General features: G+C 41.1%; 1 protein-coding gene across 19 annotated transcripts in view; it reads left to right on the top strand.

Annotated features, from left to right (window-relative positions):
- The window catches only part of DEPDC5 (DEP domain containing 5, GATOR1 subcomplex subunit), a 46,661-nt gene that overhangs the window by 18,258 nt on the left and 10,012 nt on the right, over nt 1-18,391 (top strand). For 7 of the 19 annotated variants that reach the window (XR_012589752.1, XR_012589753.1, XM_074606238.1 and 4 more), the window contains exons 24-37: nt 835-932; nt 4,282-4,347; nt 5,189-5,260; nt 5,711-5,867; nt 7,038-7,198; nt 8,265-8,382; nt 8,553-8,720; nt 9,599-9,818; nt 10,687-10,820; nt 11,647-11,755; nt 14,588-14,650; nt 16,249-16,400; nt 17,187-17,264; nt 17,701-17,833. Coding sequence is in view for 17 of the 19 variants with exons in the window: in XM_074606238.1 (XP_074462339.1) it covers nt 835-932; nt 4,282-4,347; nt 5,189-5,260; nt 5,711-5,867; nt 7,038-7,198; nt 8,265-8,382; nt 8,553-8,720; nt 9,599-9,818; nt 10,687-10,820; nt 11,647-11,755; nt 14,588-14,650; nt 16,249-16,400; nt 17,187-17,264; nt 17,701-17,833 (1,729 nt within the window). In the remaining 2 variants the exon portion in view is untranslated. Of the gene's footprint in view, nt 1-834; nt 933-4,281; nt 4,348-5,188; nt 5,261-5,683; nt 5,868-7,037; nt 7,199-8,264; nt 8,383-8,552; nt 8,721-9,598; nt 9,819-10,686; nt 10,821-11,646; nt 11,756-14,587; nt 14,651-16,248; nt 16,401-17,186; nt 17,265-17,700; nt 17,834-18,391 lie in introns of all 19 variants that reach the window. The other 12 variants (XM_074606250.1, XM_074606248.1, XM_074606254.1 and 9 more) reach the window with 5 other exon arrangements.

Here is an 18,391-nt window from a genome sequence, read left to right on the forward strand (position 1 = left end):
CTTTCCTCTTGCATGCTTATAGAAATTCGTGTTACCTGTTGTTTCTGGATGTCCAGGGTGAGTGGGGGCACGCTGCTGGTATCCTCTGCCTTTTTCATTTTCAGAGTTGTTTTTTTCTTGCTACCTTCAAGCAGTCCTTCAGGAAATGGCACAGCTTAATTATTCTTTCTTTTTTTCTTTTTCTTTTGTAAGGAAATTGTTGCCGTATGTTGTACTTTGTATTGTCCTTTAGAATACTCCAATCGCTTTGTGTTGCATAGTTTTAATATGACATCATCTTCACCAACTTTGTTCTCTAGTCCTACTTTTAAAAAATGTATCGCCTTTTTATGACTTCATAAGTACATCCTAGCGTGTTCAAGTATCTTGTCATTAACGTCAATCTCTTGTGTCATATTCTTGATAATTCTTTTTCTTGATGTCTTTGTGGTCTCTCTGGATGACGTACTCATCCAAAGCAATTTATTCGGTCTGGAATATTGGTTTTATAGGCCATGAAATGAGATCTGTAAATAACTAGCTAAGTTTTATTTCTCTCCGGGGAGGTATACGAGTAGCTGGTTCTCCACTGTCCTGCAGAGATATTAAGTCGGTTATTGCTAGAGGCAAAGAACAAACAGTATGGGTGGATACGGAATGTTGTTACAGCCTTCTGTGCTGCTTTTGTGCCTGTTACCATCTCTGCAAACATCATTGAGCACATGGTTTCGCCACTGGCTCGGCTGAGACAGCAGGCTGATTACTTGGTATTTGTTACATCAACTCTTGTTAAAAGCAAGGAATGGCATGAGTGAGGAAAACTTGTATAATACAGGCTATTTTGTTTTTCTCCAGACATGTCAGCTCTCGGCATCCAGGTGACAGTGCCTCTTTCCTGAGCTTCAGCGGAACAGAAGAGTATTCTAATGGTCTGGCTGGCAGCAACGGTGCAGGTAACAAAGTAGTGGTAGAGCAAGAAGCTGGGAGAGAAGGCCCTTCCTTATTAGTAGTGACAAGTTAATAGAGCCAGAAGTCACGGAAGGTGGATGGATCGGGCGTTACAAAGGAGAAAGAATCAATAATGGAAAAACAGTTTTTAACTTTGAGTGACCTGTTAATGCTCTTACTTGGGCTTTTTGGTATGCGGTAGTTTATTGGGTTGATTTGTTGGTTTTGGTTGGATTTTTTTTATTTAACTTCTCTAGGTGTGTCTTACAAACTTTAGTAGAGAAAGATGCTAATTGTTTACATATGATAAGCTCTTGGGCAGTTGCTTAGTTCCATAATAAAGCACTGATGTTCAGACACAAAAAGTAACTAAATACGCACTGGTGGTGTTCAGAACTCTTTTTTTTTTTTTTTTTTTTTTCCTGGGGGGGGTTGCCTTAGCGTGTCACCCTTTGGTTTAAGAAACTTCTTTGAATATATATATTTTACATATGCAAACTGTTAGAAAGAATGAGGTTTGGTCGTATCTAGGTTTTGAGAGAAGCTGTAAAAAAGCAGGTTTATTTTGCATGCTAAGTTCTGGGATTCAGGGTGTTCTAGCATTTCTTGTCACTATGTACAAATGCACTTTCTCCAGGTTTTAAGCACTTCGAACACGGCACTGCTTATACTAAATGTTACTCATATAGCCCCAAATATTTCATTGCATTTTTGAGAGAAGACACATGTCTGTATTTTCAGTTGAACATTAGCACTGTCTTTCTTACCTTACCCAGACACCTGAATTAGTGGAGATTCTCAACATTTCTTTTGAATTCTGTAAGTGGAACAACACGCCACACTAAGCGTTCTGTTGCGTTGTCTGTTTTTTTGCAGCCTACCTTCTGATTTTATGGTCATGCTTTTAGATAGGCACATGGAGGAAAAAAATTGATCTTTTGGACTCTAGCATTCAAGACTCCTGTTCTTATTTCAAAACCAATTTAAAGATTATTTTTTAAAACAAATTCACCCTTCTGAATTACATTTGAATGAAAACAAATAGGTTTTCCCCTATGCACATACCTTGAAGAGCCATAAAGAAGTCAGCAGACTTAATTTTCTTGTCTCTCTTGTCTTGTGTTCGCGTAGTTGCATTACAGTGATTTTATTGTTTCCTTCCCTGGATTTCATCTGAATACATTTAATTTTTTTTCTTTCTTTTTTTTCTGCTTTCCATATAGACTTTTTTTATTCTCGCAATTGCTAAACTGCATTTCAGCTGCTGGATACAATTTGCGCAATGTAGGTGCAAAGCATATCCTGGCAATAAACATGCTTGCATTTTATAGAAGCTTTTTGTGTCTGTAGATTGGGTATAAATCACGTATGTGGTGGAAATTAATCTGTGTCTGTCTTTGAAAGTTGTTATGAGCACCTTCCCTGACTAAACGCCCTCAGCCATCTGTAGCTGACACACTGTGACTCAGTGATTTGACTTATGTTTCTCCCTTATGGTTTGAGTCACCTGTGAAATGAAACAGTTCTTTTTTCTCTTTTTATTTTATTTCCAAAAATATGATTTCTCAGTGAGTCTGGTTCTCCCCTGCTGCCCACAGCATGTTTTGCTGCAACATGGGCTTCACAGTGAACAATTACCCCGTCTATTTACATTGACATTCAGTATGTTGTCTCTATTGTCCAGCAGATGGTAGATGATCGTTCAGAGCAAATAAATCTTGTTGCAATTCCCTAAGTAGATGGCAGATGGCATCAGCGCAGTTGGTGAGAGATGAATGTCAATTTGAGCCAGCTTCTCTGCTGTTTTACTGGCATCATCATGGAAGCAGATAACCATCCTTTCTGCTAGTAAATGCTGTTTAGAGTAACAGCTACGATGTTGATATCAGTTTCCTGGATAAATCTACGTAAGGTAGTTTTATAAAAATGGCTCCTTTTAAATATATGGAGGCTTCCTGAAATTTGTATTTTGATAAATGCCTTTTCAGCCAACAATTTTTCTTGTCTCCTTAGCTGCTCATTTCCTCTCATGTGCCACATGAGCTGTTTATACAGCTACATGATGAACCAGCTCAGGGATCTGATCCAAATGAAGAGTAACTGGAGTTTCTCTTTGCTGTGTGGATTGTTTCACTGTAACTACACAAATATTGATGCAAACACAGCAAACGTGTGAAATGGGGACTAGGAAGAACTGGTCAAGGGGTACCATAGCATCGTGTTGGCTTAGTGTTTGTTGAGCTGTAGTTTTAGTTTCCAGGCTGATAGGCTGCTTAGAACGAATCTATTTGACAATGAAAAAAAATCATACTGTCTTAAGTCCTATGTCAAAACTTAAATATAAATTTTCATTGGTCTTAAGTCCCTCATTAGTCTTTATTTACATTACTATAAACCAAATAAACTGAATTTTGATCAAAACTGAGCGTCTCTTCGATAGCTGTCATTTTATCTCCTTTCACAATGAATAAAAACTTTGTTACTATTCTCTCTTAGTGAACTATGCACTGAGGTATATCTTACAAGTTGAAACATAATGGAAGTTGCTGCCTTTTCACAACATGGTAGTTTTAAACAGTCTGTAATTAATACATTGGACCTATTTAGGGGCACCAAATTAATAGGGGCTTAATTAACACTTTTCAAATTTTTGTATTTGCTGAATCAGGAAGAGTGACTGTTTGCTTTGTTTTCTCCCAGCCCCCTGGCAGAGAGGTGAAATGCGTACTGGTAGTTTGTGCTTAAAAATGTTGGAATTGGAGTAAATCTGTATCATGATTTTTATATATTACTTAGACTTTTTAGAGTCTTAGTTAATTAGGATCTTATATATGGGTTCTCTTCTCCCACCAGGTGAAAGTCTGTTTTGATTTCCTTTCTTGCTGCTTCTATGTTCTATGAAATTCTTTCTCTTAACTTATTCCTTGTTCATAAAATAAGAAAACCAAGTAAAAAGACCTTGCTTTTGGGTACTGAATGTATTTAAAAGTACTTAGGTGCTGAGACCTTGAGATTAGCAAGCTAAGTGATTTCAGATGACTCTTCTTTTTTTGTTATTTGCTTTTTTATGGCATCTACTTTTCAAGATGCATTTCACTATTTTGGGGAGTTTGTTTTTGCTTGTTTTTTAGCTGCTGAACACATCTAATGAGATGTTTGAATTTTATCCAAGATGTCTTTTTTTTTTCTCATTAGTTGGCTTTGTGTATTTTTCTGCAGTGCAGAACCCCGAGTTCTTTCCAAGGAGAGAAATGCCATATTCTTAAAACATTTGCATGCTTTTGATTTATTTTTATTTGAAATGAAAGTGAAGTGCATAGTTGCTTAAAGTAAAATACATATTTCTTTCTGTAGGGATGAACCTCAAAACTCAGAACAGGGATTCCTTGGAAGATGCTGTCTCTAACTCTCCGGATCCAAGTAAGCAGGAGAAAGGTTTGGAAGAGAGTTTGCATAGGTGGGAAGATAGGGAGGGAAAGGACGTTACATATGTAGAGGCATCAGGAGGTGGTAGTCAAGAAACTGAGGAGCCTTCTTGGCTTTTGGCAGTAGTTTATTTTGCCCTGCAGTAATTTGCAGGATCTCTCTGTACTGTGTCGCACTGTGATGGCAGTTCTATATCTCTTAAGAATATGTGAAACTGGTTGTCATATTACATTTGAAATTCTTCCCTTACCAGACAGTATTAGGCAAAAAGTTTAAGCTGCTGAACTCTTATCTGCCTCTCAATATGAAAAGTTTGCTTGGCATCAACTAATTGAAGCAGAAGTAATACAGTCAGTTTCTGAATTTGATACTGTTTACTGAGAAATATCTGTCTTCATCTAATATAGAAGCAAGTGTGTGACTGGTTAAGAAAACATTTTCTTTATAGTGGTCCGTCCTGTATTGCTTTCTTGTGCAGTGTTCCTGCCATTAATGATAATGTTTTTATAGTAAAACAACTTTCTGTCTGTAAGAGCTCGATGACAGGAAGTTCAGAATTAGTAGTTGGCCAAGTGCCTTGCTATAGATCGTTTGAGGCAAGTTAGAATGTAGTGCAGTAGTGAACTGATGATTCGATATAATTTAGTTAGCTTTTGCTTTTCAATGTCTAGTTTTAGATCTCTGTAATCTCAAAACTGCAACATAACTCTAGGAAAGGGTGTGGGGAAGGATTGCTTTCCAAGTTACTATTTTTCTGGTCTTCCCACCCCTCTGGATCTGTCTTCTGTTTTTAAACTGTAGAAATGCTCTCTTTTCTGCTGTTGTACTGTTCCAGAAAGAGGCTGGTCTGTCGTTCTTTCTCTCCTCGTCCCCAGCTCCTCCTGCAGTTGTCTAGGATGCAAAGCTGGTCTGATTTTCTTGTTCAGACTTGGAATGTTGATCTGTTTTATTAATAATGAGTAACTGCACCTGACTTGCCGTAGTTTTGAAAGAACGGTGGCTGTGTCAGCTCTAGCTTTCAATCAACAGAAAATTAAATGTATTAACTTTGAATGCCATTTGCATGATGGGATTGAATTAGCATGTGCACTGCATTGTTTAACAAACTCTGTCTCTTTCTCTCCCTCCCTTCTTCCCGTCCTATTTTCCTTTTCTGTTCCCATTCCACCTCCTTTTTGTCCCTGTTGACTTTACACCAACTCTGTTTTTGTCCCTCGTTCTTTCTAACTTTCCTCTTCATGCATTTCTTTCATCTTCCTCTGCACCCTGTTTTTTCATGGGTGACCATATATGCCCCCATTGTCTGCCCCCCAATGATACAACGAGGCAGTTCTGACGCTGTCTGCTCCCCCCGTAGTGCCAGGCTTCTGTTGTACAGTTGGAGTGGACTGGAAATCTCTCACTACTCCGGCGTGTCTCCCTCTTACCACGGACTACTTCCCCGACCGTCAGAGTCTGCAAAATGATTACACTGAGGGTTGCTATGATCTCCTCCCAGAAGCTGACATTGACAGGTTTGGCCAGCTACCTTCTCTGTAAAGTAACTTGCATTCAGTCGATTAAGGTGCAGTTGATGAAGAGGAACGCTTTGGAGACTGTACAAGAGAGAGATTAATTGCCAACATGGTTAGCAGCAGAATACTTAAGATTTGATTTTTCTCTTTTCAGTGGTAACTTTGCACCTTTTTGATGTTACCATCCAACAGTATTGTGTTCTGTAAACTTAATATTAGAAATTGTTTGCATACAAAATTTTACATCTCTTTTCTTGTTCTTTTTTGTTACAATCCAAAAATCAACCTCAGACTGTCATCTTTGTTAATGTATTTCCTAGGAAGTATTTTGGAAACACTACATGAGCAAATGCCTGTGTATGCCCAGTGTTTAAGCTGCTTATCTTCGCTTTCAGGGATATTTAGTTTAAAGAATATAGTGTTGGCAGGATAAATAGAACTTCTCAGCTTATCTTGGAGGTCTCTGGTAACTATTCTTTAATAGGGTTGGTTTGGTTTTTTTTCTGAAGCTGTCTTATCTTCTTAAACATTTTTCAAACTTTGCACAACTTGTAAGACATCCAAAAAACCTGTTCATGTTGCTGCTTTATGGGAACAAGCCAAAAATATTAGTCAGGGTGATCGAAATGCATAGGCAATAACAGGATTAATGAAGAAACACCTAAAAGAAATGTCAAATGTCCCTTTATAGCAGGAAGGCGAAGTTCAGAGCAAAAGTAGTTGTAATAAGATGCCGTAGTGATGTGTGTTTTAATCTCTCTCTGCTCTAGACTTCCTGCTGTGGGAGCGGGTGGAGCATTGCCTGCACATTGCAGTCCTGAGCTCTGCTGAACATTTACAAACTGCACTGAGATTCTCTGCAAAATGCTGTAAAAGCGTTCATTGGTGAATTTATTGGAAGTTTAACAACTGTTGTAAGCAAATTTGTTACTAGTTGCAAAAGTGCTTTCAAAAGCATTAATAAGTATTACCAGACAGCTAATCATCACCTATTTAAAACAGAAAGGTACCCATTTTTCTATGCTGTTCCTGCAGGTTGGTTTTCCCAGGCAGAGGGCTCCACTTGCATGGAGCCCAGTGCAGGCATAAATCCTCAATTAGGAAACACAGAGCTAAGAATAGGTGTGTGGTCAGCTTCCTTATTCTAGTCTCCTTAACCTTTGTGTTCAGGAGAGATGAGGAAGGAGTGCAGATGACAGCCCAACAGGTGTTTGAGGAGTTTATTTGTCAGCGTCTCATGCAAGGCTATCAAATTATTGTGCAATCCAAACCACAGAAACCAGCCACAACTGTGCCACCCCCGCTCAGCAGCAGTCCCCTTTACAGTCGAGGTGAGTGACTTCGTGTTGACAATTCAGTCTTTTGTCTTTCTCTCCTTCTGCCAGTCCCAATAACCTCTGTGAATTGGGCATAGGTGCTCATTGAAGCCCCCTGTTCTTTTTTTTTTTTTTGGTTACATGAAAATCTTTGCTGGGAGAGAGCCTGATCTGGGGCAGCACAAACAACTCAGCTGCACCGTGAAGGGACAGGTGCAGGATTTTTGAACTGTAATAAGAAACTGTCCTCATAATCATGATGATGAACCCAAATGAAATATGGCTTGTGTGCTGTTGGGGTGAATACATCTTAAACACAATTCATGTGGTGACTGCAGGGCTGGCACATCTCTAGGAGAAGACAGACCCAAAGCTCCCAAATGTACGTATCTAGAAGCAGTTTCCTAACTCTAAAATAGCTATGAAGGCCCCAGGTGGACAGGTAAAGCTTCACTGTTCTGAAACTATGAGTCAGCTAAACCTAGTTAAACGCCAGAGGGCTGGAGTGGTTTAAGAGGGTATCGTATTCCTTTGAGAGAATCTGACTTACTGTTTGACTTCTGACTTTTTTTTTTTCTTCTGGATATTCTCCAGACAAGTCAGCGCAGTACAGTGTTCATAGAGCAGGGAATACACGTGAATAGGATATGGTTGTTGTTCACTGGTTTGGGAATGAGCAGCAAGGCTCCTTTGGTAAAGTGCTGAGCTTAAGTGGTTAGTTCCAGGCATAAATCAGAGGGGAAACAGAAGCGGAGTCCAGCTTTACCATCACACCCACCAGTTTCTCAGCACTTCATATTGTCTGTTCTCTAGTTGTCCTGACCAGAGAAGGTGTATGTTGGGGGTATATGGATTGTGAATGCCCTTCTTCGGATGTGATAATAGTAGCAAATCTGAACTGTAAAAACAATAGGCCCATTGTACAGAAGTTCCTTAAAAAGGTGGCCTGAAAGGTGGCTTGTAGTTTGTCTTGAGTTCAGATGCCCAGTTCTGGAGTCTCTTTCTATAGGTACAGTTTGTTGGCAAAGTTCTGACTATTGCAGTAAGCTGAAAGGGGGTGTGTGTTGCTTTTTACAATTAGGTCTTGTATCAAGAAATCGACCTGAGGAAGAAGATCAGTATTGGCTGAGTATGGGCCGTACTTTCCACAAAGTAACATTAAAAGACAAAATAATTACTGTGACTCGATACCTGCCAAAGTGAGTATCTCTCTGGGTCAGCAGTTTGCTATTAATGTTCAGATGAACATGCTTTTCCAGCTGCCTGTACTTGCTGGAAAGAACATATTGTAGAACATTCTTTCTCTTCAGGAAAAGAGAAGCACTGCTATTGATGGTGCTGAGATTAATGTTTGCATTTTCTCTTATAGGTATCCATACGAATCTGCTCAGATAAACTACACTTACAGCTTGTGCCCCTCACACTCTGACTCTGAATTTGTCTCTTGCTGGGTAGAATTTTCCCATGAGAGACTAGAAGAGTACAAGTGGAATTACTTGGATCAGTATATCTGCTCTGCTGGCTCTGAGGATTTCAGGTGAGATCTCCTTTTCCATCCAGACTGTTCTGTCCTAATTGCCTCTTTTCCTTTTTGACCTGAAATTTCTTCAACAAGTTCAACCCACAGATCCTCAGTGCTCCAGGGAGAGTAACTGGCCTGCTTTCACTTGTATGGTGCTAGCAGCTGTTGCCTTGTAGGAATCTTACTCTGCATTGCTGTTGCATTATCTGATCTTTGATACAAAGTCTTGATCGCAAAATTCAGCGTGAACTGTTTTTTTTCCTCTGCTATAAATGCAAAGAAACATGATGGCATTTTGTACCACACAGATGCTTTTCTTGGCTTCTTACTCATTCTGGATCTGACTCAAAAATTCCATTTAGTTTGAATCTGTTGGAGGCTTGCATGAGTCTTAGGCTTAGCTTGACTGTAGCCCTACTCCTAAGCTATGCAAAGCAGGGCTTCTTATTAGCAATGTGGAATATCTCCACTTCTATCAATAGCCTTTTAGATATCTTCTCTCAACAAAACCAGTTTTTCTTTATCTTTGTTTCTTTTCAGGTCTCAATCAAAATGCCTCCTACTCTAAAGTGTACCTTTAAAATTGCTTTTTCTTAACTCATTTTTAGAGAAAAAGCCTTTGTAGCCTATCTTTTACGGAAAAGAAAATGTATCTCTATGATACAATTACTCTGAAGATAGCCTTGTTTACTCTTCTCCATATCAGTGTTCTAATACTTCCCAGTGACATTCCTATTGCTGCCCATTCCTTTGCATATCTGCTCTTTCTCGCTCAGGGATAGCAGAATGAGATTGCCACTATACCATAAATTTACAGCAGATAGATATGTACTTTACTTACTGTAAAATCTCTGGTAGGAATCTGTGCTGAACTGTCCTTCATGTTCCTTCAGCCTTATTGAGTCACTGAAGTTTTGGAGGACCCGCTTTCTGCTTCTGCCTGCCTGCATCAGTGCCACAAAGCGCATTATGGAAGGAGAAGTGCACTGTGATGTGTACGGTGACAAGCCCCGGTCTGATGAGGAGGAGTGGCAGCTCCTGGATGGATTCATTCGCTTTGTGGAGGGTTTGAACCGCATTCGTCGACGCCATCGATCTGATCGAATGATTCGAGTGAGTCAGCTTTTAGTTGGGTGAGAAGCTGAGTTTATCTGAACCATTTAATGAAGCATTCGCAGAGAGACCCTGAGACACTCCCAAGCAAGCTGGGGGGTTGTACGTGTGTGTATGTGTGGGTGATCCACACATAAGGCGTAGTGCTGACTGAGGTACTATTTCACGTTTCAAATGGTATGGCTTTGTTAACACCTTGCTATTCTTGAACTAATTAAACTTACCTAGAATATGTATCCCGTGCTGCTGTGGCTGGAACCAGAATCAGAACAGTTAGCTCACTCGGTGAGAAGCCAAGCTCTTCTGCATCACGTAGCCGTGCTTTAGCCTGTTGGCACTCTATTTTTTCCTCAGCTGATTTTCTCTTACCACAAGCCTGATACCACCTGTTTGAAAACGTGCATTGCTTTGTGCCCTGGACATGGTTGGCCTGGACACATTATTGCACCTCGTGATGCAGATAATTGATAAAAAGAGATCTCTGAGGTAGTTAAGCTGATAACTTCTAGCTGGGTTGACTGTGTGCTGTGGACTTAAGGAAAGGATTGTGAAAAGAGAATCATACGGGTGAATTCCTGGTGAACAGTTTCAAGAGGGTTATGAGAAACTGGTTAGTGTGTGTCAAATTCTCTTGCAGTTCACACACAGAATGGGGTGAGCAAACCCACATTTTCCAAAATAACATCCATCTCATTTTAAGAATGGCACCCGCACGAGGCGGTAGGCTGTTCTGTTTCATGCATACCCAGGGTGTAACTCCCTTTTGAAAGGGTGCCTAATAAAGCCCTGCTGACGTGCTGTGTTGTGTTCTTGCTTACTAGTCAAGCTTAGCTTGACTAAGTCTGTGCTTTCATTTTTTCTTTGTTAGAAAGGGTCTGCCATGAAAGGCTTGCAGATTGCTGGTCCAATTCCCACCCACTCTCTGGAGCAGCCCGGGCCTCCCATTGGGAAGAAGGGAACCTCAGCACTCTCAGCTCTGCTGCAGATGGAAGCCAGTCAGAAGTGAGTCTCTACAGCTTGGCTGTGTGAAGAGCACTAGAACATCCTTCCTCCATATTCCACCTGAGCTGGCTAACGCAGATTTGGGGAACTTTGTCTAGAAAAAAGGGATGTGGGATTCTGCTTCTTTAGCATCCTTGTGGAAATACTGGGTTTTTCCAGTGACTTCCTTGTATTATGTTCTCATTAACAGAATGAATACCAAAGACTAGAAAGGAATATGGAGACTAGAGAAGTAAATGACTGGTTATTTAGAAGGAGCATCATTTTAAGTAGCCTCTCAGTCCATTACACATCAGATTTGGCATCTATTTGTGATTTCCCAGTACAGTTGTATCCACATAAGAAGAGCTTAGCTGGGACATAAATGTACAGAAGTACACCACCAGTTGTGTGGTCTCAGTATAAACATTGGGTAACAAATATAGCCTAAAGAAAACAGCTTGTTTGCCCTGAGAACACCTATTAAAATACCTGTGAAACTTCTGGGGTTCTTTTTCAGTATTGATCTAGAATTGTTCAAAGAAACTCAGAGTACTAATACCTGATACGCTGTAAACACAATTCAAAACGTTGTCGTTAAATACATATTTTTTAATGATAAGGTAGTATTACACCGTGCATAATGAAACTGAGTAAGCTCAAGGGTCTGTGTGGTTTATGTGGTGTAAAAAGTATTTACAGAACATTGGATTGACTCTGTGCTTCAGAGTGTGGGGAAAGTAAATGTCTGAAAATACAGTAGTACTCCTCTGCAACAGTTGCTTCCAGGTGGAAGCTGACACAGAGTATCTTTGAACAAACTCTGGATTCCTTCCTTTTGTTTTAGGACACTGGGGGAGCAACAAGCAGCAATGCTTTCTGGGAAGAGCACTGGGCAGCCTTCGGAGAGTGGGAGCATTGCGATCACACCCACCTTTATGGACAGCCCTCGTAAGGTAAAGGCTTTCTGGTCAGTCTTTAGCTACTATTTTTACATAACAATTTGTCAAATAATAGAAGATTCTTTCTCTCTGCACATGGCTACGTCATACCACATCTTACTCTCTAATCTAGCAAGGACTGGTCCGGTACTGGGAATGCCCTTAAGCCTTTGCGTGCAAGGGCATAAGAAGAGGTTGGGGCACAACCATCCTTCGGTTCTCTAATACTATGTCAGTGAGATGGAATCCCTGGGATGCTCTCTCAATGTGTTTTGCTAATTTAAGTGGTATTTGTTGATTAGTCCATTTCCTTTTCCAGTAGCACATTTCATTTCAGTCAGGGTTTGATTTTTAGATTTAGTATTACAGTGCTATCTGCATCTATATGAAGGCTGTCTTTAAGAGCAAAATCAAGCTCTAGACCATAACTGTGTGAAGCTTCAGTGGAATTTTAACAGCAGGAACTCCAGTCACTTGCATCTATGTAGTGGGGAGGATGTGTTCCTGAGTAGTGATTTAGATGCCATTCCCTCACTGGCTGGGCTCCAGGCTGGAGAAAACTGTCTTCCTGGAGCTTCTTCAGGCACTTAAAGAAAAGACTGTGCCATCCCTCAGCCTTGCTGTCAACTGTTCTGAGTGCCAGGAGAGCAGAAACTCCATCTCCAAATCCAACCAGAAATACTTGATTATTTTTCTGTATTCTGGCATGAAGGTCTTTCAGCAGGAGTAACAAGGAACCGAATGGACATACAGCACTTAAGTGTGACCTGTCTTTGGGTTCAACAATTGATGTATTGCAAAGAAAAGGTTCTCAAATTCCCCACTACCAACTTAACCATTTCTTTCAGTATTTTTCTCTTAGCAGCTAGTGTTTCTACATCCACCCTTTTTTGCCACCACCAGGAAAAAGCACTGTGTTATTCTGGCGACCTGGGTATTGCTAGTTGAAGTGATCGCGTAACTGCAGTCATCTTAGTAATAGACACCTATTTGTAGAATGAGCGTGTTTCCAAAACACAGGTGAGATTGTGGAGCAGGTCCTCCTAGGCTTGGAAAAAGCAGGTGCGGAAATTGACTTGAGGCGTGTTTGCAAATTTCAGGCTTTGTGTTCTCCGCTTCTACTGTTTTGGAAAATCAACTTCATCAGACTTCCCTCTTTTAAATACAGAAGTTTTAGATATCTCTTTCTACCAGTAAAAGTAGTAAAAATTCCACGTAGGACCCAGGACAGAAGAATGTTGTGTCCCGTTGTGCTGCAGGGCAGAGGGGAAAAGTAAAACTGGGCTTCCTGAGCAATGGCACCCCAATGTGCGGGAAACAAAGTAGCAGACCTTGTGCTACGGCACATGCTAATGAGCAAATGCGATCTTGTGTCATTTTAACAGTAACTGTATTCAAAAGCCTCTCTGGAGGGCTAACTGGAGAATCTGGAAGAGTGGGTCATCCACTGAAAGCCTTTCACACTTGAGTAGTGGACACTCCATAAATATTTACGCGTGGGGTCTGCGAGAGAAGCAGTTGGGGTCTCTAAACTGATGCCTCACACATGTTGGAAAGGTGGTGGTGGTGGACGGGTGGCCTTGTCAGGCAACTTTGTGCTCACTTGGAAACATCAGCAAGCGTGTGCCTCATGTTTCCAGGACAACACAATCCCTTTAGGGGCTCACCAGCACGGGTTTGTCTATTGGCTGTCCAGAGACTTGCAGCCAAAGTACTGACAAATTGTCACAGCTGTGTGCTCTGTCAGCAGCCAAGGGAGCGAGTGCTTTCTCTAGGATGCTATTCAGTGCTGGAGTTACTCCAAAACAAAACTGAGCCACTGGCTCCACCTTTACTCTGTTTCAAAAGTAGAACTGACAAGTCCCTTCAGCCAGTTCCTGGGCAATACGGTGTGATTTTAACACAGTGGCTTAGCTTGATGTGTGATCTGTTTGGGACGTCTTTGCCCTTATGGATACAGGGCGCTTGGCTGTGCTTCTGCACTGTGCAAATTGCCAGCCATGTAACCCTGGCACTGATTCTTTCCAGAAAATGCTTTATAAGTACATACCAAGGTAAGCATCATCCTAACTGCAGGCTAGACAAAATATTTTGCCTAGGGAACAGAATAAAGAATTGCAAATAGGGAATGAAAATCTAGTTGAGTTCCACTGCATTGTCTTATGTGATAAGAGAATCTTGACACATCTTTGAATAGCAGCTGGGGATAAATTCATCCAGGATTTGCAAGCAGGCAGGGAATATAGCACAGGCAGTGTCTGTTTAATTTTGCATGAAACGTTCAGCACAGTGTTGGAAAGATCTTTGTGATTAATTTTTCTTCCCTTTCCTTTGCACCATACCAGACCTGCATTTAAGAGGAAGAGTGTGCTTCCTGAAAAGAGCTTCTGTGCCTCTCCCCCTTTATTATTTGAATGACTGACAGACTAGGAAAAAAAGCTGTTCTTCGGATATTTGTCATTACACATGCAATTCTACAGGTTTCTGTATCACTGTTCAGCTTGGCATTTGGAATGGAAACCAGCGTGCTTTAGTCTTTCTCCTATGAAGTGTGGAGGGAAAGCTGTAGTTTCAATTGGTTTCTGATCAATGTGTTTTTTCAAAACTTTGGAAAAGCATCTGTGCTAAGGAAGAGCAATGTCTTGTTACAGAGAGAGAAAGTAAGGGTGTGTGTGTGAGTAGGTCCTGCATTCTGCTGCACCTGACGTTCTGGGTCTGTTTGAGATTTGCATTCTCCTCATACTTTCTCTCTGCGGTCATTTCATACTTGCACAACTTTGTATTTGCTTTTCTTCAACCCCTTGTTGCTGTTGCCATTAATGGGCCTACTTCCTCTGATGCCTTCAGGATGGGGCCTTCTTTATGGATTTTGTTCGCAGCCCACGCACAGCTTCAACCTTCTACTCGCAGGTTAGTTTTGAATGGGGTCTTGTCATCTCTGGCTTTTGGACTGAGGTAATAGAGAGCATTTATTGTCCTGAGCTTGCCACGTGGGGAACCTGTGTTAGTTTCCAGATCTGCTCGTTGAGAGGGAGATGCCAGCATTGCCAGGACAAAGTGGCCAGCGGTGGAGGATGCGAGTATTTCCTCCCACCATTCAATACTTGTGATGTGCTTTGGCTGTTCGTGTGCCCTGTCTTACTGTCCTTTGCAGCGCTGTCTTGTCAACTACTGAAGCTTCTCTTTTTGTGTTTCAATAAGTACTCGTTTTCCATCTTCCCTTGCTAAACAAAATGGCAACAGCTTACTCATCCCGTTCTTGGCTAAATTTCTTCTGTGGTATTTGACTGACAGGTGGCTCTAGGGAGATCCAAGTCAAATTGTGTCCTTGGATTCCTAAATAACTGAGGGCTGAAAATATTGGTGTCATCTTGATTTAAAAGAATCCTCGTGACAGAAGTTGTTTGTACCCCTAACACCAGTTAGGAGTTAGCAATAACGCAGTGTGTCCATAGAAAATCCTGCTGGTTGAAGTGAGCTCTGAGGAGGGAGAGTGGATTTAGCTGGCTGTGGGGACTGTAGATTCCACATTGGAGCATCTGCTGCTTTTGGCTGCCCAAAAAGGGACATCTGCCATTGCAGAGTGAGAGAGCTTTGGGATGTAAGAAAAAGCATAAATAAAGGACTCTGGTCTGGCTATCAGACCCAAGTCAAAGTACCAGCTTTGGGATTTTTAGCAGTGCATGTGCTGTGTGTTCATCATGGCAGATCAGCCCTCATGTTTACACCAGCTTGAGTTACCGAGTTACTCTGCTGTTCGTGTTCCTCTCCCCCACCTCTCTAGCTTTTATATAATATGCCTTTCCTAAACCATACGTGTTAATGACAGATGGCAATTACAGCCTGTACTTTGCTGAATCTTTCAGCATTCATGTTCTTTCTGAAATGATTTTATGTTAATTTTTGTGAACTATTCAGTCTACCGTTGGAATAGTGCAAGTGTTTCTGCAGGAGGAGAGTGTTCATGTTGTCTTGGCAACATAGGTGTGGGTGGGTGCCAACCAGCCTCCTGGTACTACCCTAAGAAAGGAAGGAAGATGAGTTGATTTTGTGCATTATGAAACTCAAATTCCGTGTGATACGTCTGCATATTTTTGTCTGAGAGTTAGAGTTGAAACTATTTTTTCAAACTGCTTACTACTTTCCCGTAGTGATTAAACTTCCCGTTGTGTCCGTTGCGTGTTTATAATCAGTTATTCACTCAAGTTGAAAATGGCAGGTTGGGACTGGTGTTGCGGGTTTGCCAGTAATTCTCTCAGTGCAGTTGTTACTGGGTGGGTGATCCTCATCTTTACTGGGGTCTGAATTTTGTGTTTGTCAGTAGCTCTGTAGCGATGACAAAACCAAGATGCTATTTATCCTTTCTGCGTGTGCTTGTGCTTGACTTACAATATTGCTTGTTGTTAACTAACTTGAGCTGAGGTACAGATAACGCGGGGAGGGGAGAAAATGGGGAATGGATTAGATCATGCATTTCATAAAGATGTTGCTGTGTTTACTCCTCGCAGGTCTCTATAGATCAATCAGTTCCTGCAACCTCAGATGGCAGCGCACTGATAAATACGGGGCAGTTACCTGATAGGGGCAGCACACAGCCCTTGGGAAGCTCCCAGAATGTCACAGACCAAGGATATACCACAGCTGGTGCTGCAGAGGGCGGGTGAGCAAAGCACAGCAGTGCTGTACTGCGGTTCTCTTTGGTTACGTTCCCCTTTCTGGTGTCAAGGAATGGGCACTTTAACAGGAACCTGAGAACAAGATGCGCTGTGTCTGTCAGCACTAGAAGGCACTTGTCACAAGACCTTAATGCAGCGTTGCCACGTGCGGAAAGAGTGGTAGTAAAATAAGCCTTGCAACCCAGTTTTCCAGAATTAAATGAACACAAGGCCTGATTTCCCCACCCACAAAAAGAGCTTCATTCTTCAAGAAAAGAAAAGTGAAGAAATTCCATTTCTGAAATCCGTTAGCAGAAAACCAGGCTTTCAATTGGCATCTGTCTCCTGTCTGTTTGAGCAAAGGGGTCCCTGCAGGTCTAATTGGATTGAGTGGGCTGATGAAAGCCAAGAGGTTCTAACCTGGAGGCAAGACACTGGGGAGGAAGCAACATTAAAATAAACTATATTAGCACCTGTTTCCTGCAGTTGTATATTACAGTGCGTAAAAAAAAAAAAAAAAAGCCAACCTCAAAATGTTTGCCCTTAATTGTTTCTGAGTACAGCTGTATGTAATACAGTGTGCATTGGGTCAATATAGCAATGACCTGATGACCTCAGGGGGAAAGTACAGTTCTGATGCTTTTGGTTGTCCATCTTGAGATGAAAAAGGAAATAAATGTGGCAAAATCATTGTTGGGAAGAGAAAAGAGAGCATTTTTCTTAAATGTACATATTTGAAGAAATCTGGCAGCTTCCTTGATTTTTTGAACATGCTTCTGTTTACTTCCTAGCTCTCAGCAGTGTTCAGCAAGCACTCTGACTTCCTCCTCCACCTTGATAGAGATTCTTGAAGCCATGAAACACCCCACGTAAGTTTTTAATATAAATATGCTTAGCATCTGTCTAGATGTTTTGTAAGAGGACATGAGGCATGGAGTCACTCAAAGGAGAGCCCCATGTCAGCTGTGGAGGAGTTTTAAGCTTCCTTTTCTTATTCAGTTCCAATCTCCAACGAGGAATTTTATAGAAGTTGCGGTAAGAGTATTGCTGCAGAGACTTCAATTATTAGCATTCCAGAATCTTGTCAAAGCAAGAATTTTCAGTAAGACATTAAAGTGCTGTCAGTGTCAGCTCTTCATCTTGTTATCAGAAGCTAGTGATATGTCACTCTGGGGGCATTGTGTGTTTCTTGTGTCTTTATTCCCTCTTTTTTTTTTTTTTCCCCCCAGCAGTGACTTTTGTCTTTGTAACTTAAGAGAGCTCTCAGTCAGTCCATGTTAACATGTGTGACTTGCTGTGATTCAGCACAGGGATCCAGCTTCTCTCTGAACAGAAGGGCCTCTCTCCGTACTGTTTCATCAGTGCGGAAGTTGTACACTGGCTGGTGAATAACGTGGAAGGTGTGCAGACGCAAGCCATGGCCATTGACATAATGCAGGTAAGACAACTATCACGGGGTACATCAAGGGCCAGAATGACCTCATTCTGTGAAGACAGTAGAATTGTAGAGGAAGTCCTCTTATTGATAGGTATTGAAAACAGTGCTCAACAGAGTATGAGGTAATGATGACATTTTTTGGATTCCCTAACACAAAACAGCAACATACTCTTCAGTAGTAATACATATTGTTTTTCCACTTATATATGATGACAGTTCTGTGTATAACCTCTAATTAGCTAGTAATTACCAAGAACTCTCCATTGTGTTAGAATTATGACACTATGGCGTGATTTGTTTTGGTTTTTCTTCTGATAATTAATGAAATTGTAATAAAAACAGTGTATGACCTCTCTTTCATGGATGCTGAAATATACACTTTATGCAAGATACACTGCTTCTGTTCATGAATTTTTTTCTTCCCTATCAAACTGTGTCAGGGACACAAGGTTGGAAATCTTTTGGAGTTCATTCCTCTGCTGAGATCCCATATCAATTAACAGAGAACACAGACTGTTTTCAAATTTTTACCTTCCTATAAATCCATCTGTAAAACCA

The sequence above is a fragment of the Larus michahellis genome, chromosome 13, assembly GCF_964199755.1.
Source record: "Larus michahellis chromosome 13, bLarMic1.1, whole genome shotgun sequence".
NCBI lineage: Eukaryota > Metazoa > Chordata > Aves > Charadriiformes > Laridae > Larus > Larus michahellis.